Source organism: Solanum stenotomum, chromosome 5 (genome assembly GCF_019186545.1).
Source record: "Solanum stenotomum isolate F172 chromosome 5, ASM1918654v1, whole genome shotgun sequence".
NCBI classification, from domain to species: Eukaryota; Viridiplantae; Streptophyta; class Magnoliopsida; order Solanales; family Solanaceae; genus Solanum; species Solanum stenotomum.
The window spans coordinates 57,925,644-57,934,020 of record NC_064286.1 but is presented as its reverse complement, the minus strand read 5'-3'; the positions used below and the strand labels follow the sequence as shown (position 1 = coordinate 57,934,020).

The following is an 8,377-nucleotide window of genomic DNA, read 5'->3' as shown; positions in this document are numbered from 1 at the left end:
TTGACATGAAAAAGTTTGGTAACCATTCTGGATCCTTTGGATACCTGATGGTAAACAACTTTGTCCAAGATTCTTTAACCCCATACTCTTTCATAACCCAAGCACCTATATGAGTTGTCTTGTAATCGCTAAAGACAGAAAGATCACTTCTCAGCTTTCGAACACGCAATTCAACCTCTCCTTCTCCAAAGGAGGGCTTCTCCACCTTTTCCCAGTTCTCATTAGCTAAATCAAAAGCAATAATGTACTTGCCTTTATTCACATTAGGATCAGGACCAGGAATAGAAGAAGAAGTACTCCAATGAAGCTTCCCATCCACAAAAGAACCATTATCAATTAATGTCTCCCCGCAATAACCAGAACTTTTTTTGACAAGGAATGTGTCCTCATCACAAATACAATAATCAACATTAGTCCAAGAAACACTCTTTAGACTATATACTTTTACCTCAATGTCATCTCTACTGAAAATACTATAATTATAATCAATAATCACTACCTTATAATCATCATGGAGCTCATCATATCCAAAACCAAGTATGGGCCCGGGATTTCTCACTCTAGGTCTAAAAAAAGGCAAATTCTTGTGCTTTCTAGTAGTTGGGTTCCATAAACGAGAATAATCTAAGTAATTATCGGCAAGATAAACCAATCCATTGCAAAAACCCTTAACATAGAGCCCATGAATGCCGTTTTCAATGGGAAAATCCAATTCAACAGCCACAGTAACAGAGTCAATAAAATAAAGATTTAATAGGACATTCTTTATAATTCCATTTCTCTCACAACAACATCCAAAATAAGTATATGGTGGGGGTCTTCCTTATTATTATTGGCAGATAAACTCAGATGGTTCTTGATAAATTCAGGGTCAGAGGTTAAAGAAAGCCAATATTTCGAAACAGACCTGAATTCAAGAGGGATTTCACCGGAAGCCCTCGAGAGAATTTCACCAATGAGTTCTGCTGGTAAAATAGGAATTGTCATATTCGAATTTGACGGAACATTGGAGGCTTCACATTCCATTTAAAGGGTTTTGGGAGATAAATTTCAGCAGTATCTACAATACAAATGCAGAAAAATTTATGGTAGGAGATTATTATTTATATCATATGTATACATACCTTTCAGATACATTATTTTTATTATATTGGAAATATAAGAAAGAAAAATAGAGAAAAAAATTATAGGATGAAAACTAAGATATCTACTAGATAAAAATTTAAATAGTCAATCAATTAAATTATTAAATTCCTTATTTAATATGTGTAATGTATAAATCAATTTTTATGTAATTATATGTAATCCAATTATGTTATTATGTTCTTTCGAAACGCGAGGCATATTTGTCCGGCGATTTTATGCTCCTCTTTGTATTTTCTTGAATACGTCGACAGTCACGTCTGTGTCTTTTGAATTTCATAGCTTAGGTGAAGTACTACACTAACTTATTATGCTCCTTAATATTTTTAATTTTTTAAAATAAAAAATACGTAGTTTAAAATAAATAATATTTTAATTAATCGTTTATTTGGTGGGATAAAGATAATAATTTTTTTAAATAAAAGTGGGATTAATTTTTTTCTCAAATTTAATTTGAAATATTAGCTAATTGTGAGAGTATTTTCTTTCACCATTTATAGTAAAATAGTGAAGTACTATCCTATATAGATAATACACAAGATGAGATAAAATAATCTCATAAAATATTTCATCATGTATGCAGAAAAGACAGTTATTTTCTATTATATTAGTATTAGGGAACTTGGCCACGCTACGCGCGATCATTAAGGAATCAACATTTCCTCTCCAATCAATTTTAATTAAATTATCACATATTTAAATTATATTATGGAGAGTATTTTAAAATGATGAGAGAAAAGAACACTTAATAAATTTAATATTTTTAAAATAAGGATAGTATATTCTTTATCACAATAAATTATATATTTTGTAAAACAATTTATTTTATTTTTCCTTCTTAGTAATAACCGACGCGGAATCATCCAATAAATAGTTTTAAAAAAATTTCAGGCCTTTTACCATCTCCTCGATTAGGTAAGAAGATAAATGAAAAATGAGAACACACATGTTAGTAGAATGAAAACTAAAACCAAAAAGGAAAACTTTTTCAAAATAAAAATAAATAAAATATAAGGATAAAAATTAATTGATCAGTTATGCTTTTACCTTCTTAGCAAAATAATGATGTTAGAATCATCAAGTAAATAGTTACAAATTCAATTTCAGATTTGTCACCTTCTCCCCAGTTAGGTAAGAACATGTTGTCCTTATCTAATATGTTTTCCTACTTTTTTTCAACTCCACCGTCCTCTGCTTCCTCTTCTTTCCTGTTTCTTTTTGCACTATAAAAATCTTTATTCTTTTAATGAAAAATCCATAACCTAAAAAAAAACTTTATACAAATGTATCTGTCATCAACTAATCACAAAATTAGACTTAGAAATGTCTTCAGGTTAATCTATAAAGGCATTTCCTTTCCATATTTTCCTTCCTTCTACGCCCTCCATTTCAAATTGATTGTCTCGTTTTGACTCGATAAGAAATTTAAGAAAGTTATTTTTTTTTTAATTTTATAATCTTAAATCAAAGATATATATAATGTACCAAAAAGGGAAAGAGACATTTATTTTTTGAAATAGATTAAAAAAAATATAAGACAAACAAACTAAAAGGAAGGAGTATAAATTATTACATACCCTCACAGGTAAAATTTTATGGTACAATAAAACAAAGCAATAACAAATAAGTGAAATATGCAAAAATCTATTGAATATTGTCATTCTTGTTTTATTGCGTAAGCAGATGATTTGCGTCCTCTCTGAAAAAATGCTAGAACTTCCTGCACCAAATATTCACAAATAAGTTGCAGTTGCACCACCAATAAAATGACCTACTAAAACATGTACTAAGAACACCTAAAAATTTATGTCTTTACACTTAAGTAGACAATATGCTGCATCATCCGTTCATGTTCCTAATCAAACCTCCAATACGATCATGAAAATCAAATGTCAGGACATAAATAATTAAGAAATTTGAAAACTATTAGGTAAGAACACATATGTCTCTTCAAATAAGGAGTAATATTATGAATAAATAAGTAACCAATAAAGTTATAATCCATCAATTACGCACCATAAAGCCGGGAAAAAAACTTATTGTAAACTTAAAGGTAACAAAAGTTCAACGACCACGTTTGATTCTTGAAATGGAAGGTTCAAATTTTCTCCTTCATCAAATCCAAAGAAGTCATGCCTTACAAAGATACACTTTTGCAGCATAACCGATAAATTCTTTTTGAAACAATTCACGTGATTTTTCTATGACCATTTCATTGAACATCAAAAGTAATTTTTTCCTCACAATTTAACACCACTTGGATTCAATCCTCCAGTAATATGTTTGTAATAGTTGGGAAGATATGTGCTGATCATTTTAAATGACCATTTATAAACATATTTAGACAGAACAATGTAGAAAAATCATGAAATTACAAATCAAAATGAAATCCATACAATGAAAAACACATGTAATAAACAATGGTAAGAACTATATAAATAAATATACATAATCCACTTATATTAGATGAAAAATAATTGAAAAGGAAAAAATGCTTCCATATATAGTACATGTGTGAAATGACTGACAACTTGAATTGTCAAAATAATTGGAAGATCGTGGAAGGGAACCGTTTTGAAAAAGTAAATAGTATCGTTAGTGAGGATACCCGTTTTAGAAAAAGGAGCGTTTGTGGGTTCAGTTACGGTTCATTTAATAATAAGTATAATTTATGTAGAAATAATTAGTAAAAAATGTAAAAAGATGAGAAAAAAAGGAAACTAGAAATGCTGGCTTTTTAGCTATGCCACATCAGCTGGTCAATGATTATGCTTTATATATATATATAGAGAGAGAGAGATTTTCTATTATATTAGATATATTAGATTGGTATTAGTTAGTGATTCCGACTTAGTGAGTCCTTTCTTTCATGATGAATTGTTGACATCAGTCCAATATTTAATCTCCATGGACATAGGAGAAAAGGCGCTTTGCAGGAAGAGGACTATTGTACCATGAGAGAAGCAAGGATGTCAGCCTCTTTCAAATATACAACATGAATTTTGGCAATGTAGTTGGACTCTTATGTCGATCCGAATAATTTCATTGAGGTAAATCTTTGTCTGCTAGGCAAGAGGATGCAAGTTCCAAATTCTGCCTTGATAGGACATGTATTTATATTGAAATTCATAAATGAAGTAGTCAATGGTAAGGTTACCATTGTAGTTGGACAAGTCTTGTATGTGTTCCTAAGAAAAGAAATTTGTCCAGTTTTCGGAGTCTCAAAGGGGCGTGAAAACGCATAAGAACTCTTGAATGGAAAAGATATGTAATTCCAGCTATATATATATATATATATATATATATATATGCATGCTAGTTTCCATGTCTCTTCGGTGGCTCCAACCCTGTGAAGTTCGATGTCCAATATTCTCTCTTTGAGTTCCTTGGACTTTCCTTTACCTTTAGTAATCAAGACCCAATCGCTGTCTTGATCGAGGACTTTACAATCTTCTTTGTAAAATATATATATATATAATAAAATAGAATTTTTATATAAGAATATTTGTTTAAGTATTATTTGCTAAAATTACTTTTTAAGTATTGACTTATTATATTGATTACAAATTTATTTGCTTCCAATTCCTTTGCATTAACATTAACAAGAATTGACTCATAATTTTTAAAATCAATTAAGTCAAAATTTGAACTTGCTTGTGTACTGGAAGGATCTCCCATCGACATTATTTCTTCAAGCTAAGTTTTTCCTCTTCTCCCGTATCTTATAGTCTTCTGTTATTTATTTGATCTGATCTAATTCAATTTCTGAGGCAAACTAGAACAATCATGAAATTTCTCTTCAATGAGTGTCGATCATCTCTGATCAGTTATCTTTCTTAACCAGTGGTCTCAAATGCAAAAGTTGACATAGGAATATTTAACACAGTTCTAGCCATGATTTAAAGTACTGGATATTGTTTTTGGATGTTTTTCCATCAATTTAGTGTGCTAACATTATTTTGATAGAACTCTAGGTCTGTCTCACATAATAATTAAGCTCGTCTCATTTACGCTCTTCTATAATGTAAGTTATATTCTATTCCAGACAAGTAAATTAGTAACAAAATAGCAGACATATTGTGTGCCTGTCTTTTAGAAAGAACGGTATGAGTAGGTATATAATGTTCATGTAAAGAGATATAATGATTATATAATATTTGGATGTGATCATTCATATCATTTATTGTCTCAAATATACTAGGTACTTCATAATTTTTAATTTCTAAATAACTATATATAATGCGAACAAATTCAAACATAGTGGCAAATTTCATACACATATTTAACATAGCATCAATCAAATAAATAGAAGAAAAAAAAACATTTTTTTAAAATTTTCAATCATTTTAGTAACACTCTCTTTGTAATCTACTTTAAGTTTATATTCACTAATCAATAAACAAAGGTCAACTATATAAGCTAAAATATTTGCAATGTATCAGACAACCAAGGAATGTATCTGAGAGCAATCAAAAATTTAGAATTTTTGTATTTGGACAAACTTTCGGGATATAATATAATTAACCCCTTATTGTATGAAATTTCTACAATTTAAACTTAAAATAATTTTTTGGGGCATTCTAGGCCACACTTCAGAAAGTAGTTGTTGGCTCAACGGTCATATTTATGGGAAAAAAATCTTATCGGACCGATTAGGAATGATGGACCGCTTATAGGCTGGTTTACTAGGCTAAGAAGCCCATCCGGACCAGTAACTTAATGGGTCGGTGATCGGTCCGATCAAATTGGTGTCAGACCCTTAATGAATTGGCTTATCGGACCGGAATCAGATCAAGCCGATCCGATTGACGAGTTTAATTTAGAGAGCACCATTGAAGTGATCATAAAATTGATCACCTAACCACCCAAATGGGATGACATCCACTTTCTTGTCGTATTAAATTTTGATCGAGAAGTTGTTTCTACAAATGCAAGAAATATTTTAACGATTAAAAAATAGTAAAAGCAAATTACTTTGAAACTTCAAACTCGACACCTTTTATTCAATATTTCTTAATAATATATATAAATTTAGTTTTTACTTTTTAAATTTATTATTTTCTAGGTCATATTTTCAGGTTAAATTTATTTTTAAAAGACATGTTTAGAATTCCATTTAAACAAAAAATTTATTTGGCTACACACAATGCAGTTACGCCCAAAGATTTTTTCAACATATTTTGGCCAAAACAATATACATTCAGTTGAAACAAATTGTCATTGCATCTAAGGATGAAATAAAATAAATTGTGCCATTAAAATAATTTAATCATTTTCTTATTAAACAAACATAAAGTTTACGTAGAATCAGGGATGGTAATGCGTCGGGCGGATGCGGGGCGGACGGGTTGAAGGTTGCACAACGGGTTAAAGTTGGATTTTTTAAAAATTAATGTGGGGCGGGTTGCGGGTATATGTGATTCTATATGGGTTCAAACGTAATTTTAGCTTTTTACATGTTATAAGAGTGATATATATTATTTTTTAAGATAATTTTTTAAAGCTACTAAAATATGCAAGATAGTAAATGAAAATGGTTCAATAAAAAATAATCAATTTCTTACATATTTTTTCAATTGACCTCTAAAAAATAAATTTTTAAGTCATTATCTATTAAATTAATTAAGGGATAAAACATAAGTACCCCCTAGACTATGACCGAAATTCCAGAGACACTTAAACTTAACTAGGATCCTATTATCCTCCTAAACTAATTTAAAATGGAATAAATACACCACAAACACTGACATGGCAAGAGAGTGTGCACACTCTCTTGAAGGTCAGTGATGAGTCTATAAATTAGACACATGTTATTTTTTGACCGATAACTTTATAATTAGTTAGTACACACATTTATTGATAATAAAGCTTATATATATTTAATTATTTTAATTTCTTTCTTTGTTAATTATTTGTTTTAATTTCTTTAACTTTAAAATTTTTTTAATTAATTTATTATCTTTTCACTTTTAATTATTTTAAAAAACTCATGTGTATTTTTTAAAAATAAATTTAAAAGTGTCCTTTAATTTTGACGTTTTAATTTTTTTATGCTTTATTTGATTTTCTTCACTTATTTTGATATTCGTTCAAAATTAACTTATTTTAAATACAAGACATTTGAAATCAAATCAAAACGAAAGGCAAAGAAAATAAAAGAGAAAAAATAATGAATGTAGGTAAAAAAAAAAGTTTCGATACAAGGTAAAAAAATGTGTATTAACGTAATTTAAATACAGGATAAAAAATAAGAATATTTTTCAAAAAAATGAAAAAAAAAAATTTAATTTAAAAAAACAAACAATATTTACACACGTGGCAGGCGAGTGTGTACAAACACAACCAACTTGGGTTGTTGAAGGTGTCACATTAGCACATAAGGTGCACAAAAATACGAAAACATGAGTTTAGGGGGTAATAAGATCTTAGTTGTGTTTAGGTGTGCCTCTGAGATTTCAGTCATAGTCTAGGGGGGTACTTATGTCTTATCCCTTATTATAACCTAATGAAAAAATAAATTTATTTTTATAAATTTTAGTATAACTTACATAAATCTCATAGTATAAGACATATAAAATCCTATGTCACGACCCGAGTCTACACCCTGGACGTGGCAGACACTCAAGAACCATTGTCGGTCCCCAAGCGAACCCTCATCCTGGCTGACTACAAGCGGAAGACTAACTTAAGCATACAAAAGCTTAAAACTGAATAAAATTCAATAAACTCAACTTTTCAAACTTTAACTCAAATGAACAACTTATAATAAAAATAATATATTCAACTCACCATAAAATAGGCAACTTAAATCTTTAAAATATTTAGTAAGATAGATGAATAAACATTCTGAAACTCTACTGTCTATCTATGAAGCCTCTAACTGACAAAGATGGAAGTTGGGACAAGACCCACGACATCCTAACAACTGAAAAGTAAATGAAATCCTCCGGAAGCAAGGAGGCTCACCATAGCTAACTCGAACTCTCGGATGTATCGACGAAGCTCATGTTGATGATCATGAATACTTGTGTCTGCATCATGAGAAGATGCAGGCCAAATGGCTCAGTACGTGGAATGTACGAGCATGTAAAAGGAATCCTAAAGCATAAACATAAGCTTGAAACTTGATAAAAAGGAAACATACTTACCTCTTTCCAAACTTACTCAACTCAAGGAATCTCAAAACTACTTAACTTACTTAACTCAGAAGTACTCAAGGATAAGATACTCAACT

General features: G+C 29.8%; 1 protein-coding gene across 1 annotated transcript; it reads right to left on the bottom strand.

The window, feature by feature from the left end:
* Positions 1-74: 74 nt before the first annotated feature.
* On the bottom strand, positions 75-987 carry LOC125864178 (F-box/kelch-repeat protein At3g23880-like). The gene is made up of 3 exons (XM_049544093.1): positions 908-987; positions 176-779; positions 75-128 (listed from the first exon to the last, which is right to left on the bottom strand). The coding sequence occupies exons 1-3, from the start codon at positions 985-987 to the stop codon at positions 75-77; spliced, it is 738 nt and encodes a 245-aa protein (XP_049400050.1).
* Positions 988-8,377: the final 7,390 nt, after the last annotated feature.

Bases quoted from the DNA above. Each gene is read 5' to 3' on its own strand.
- LOC125864178 (XM_049544093.1), bottom strand. From the start codon at position 987: ATGACAATTCCTATTTTACCAGCAGAACTCATTGGTGAAATTCTCTCG. The intron at 780-907 runs GTCTGTTTCGAA...TTGTTGTGAGAG, and splicing joins GAAATCCCTCTTGAATTCAG to AAATGGAATTATAAAGAATG. The intron at 129-175 runs GTTGAATTGCGT...TTCTGTCTTTAG, and splicing joins CCTCCTTTGGAGAAGGAGAG to CGATTACAAGACAACTCATA.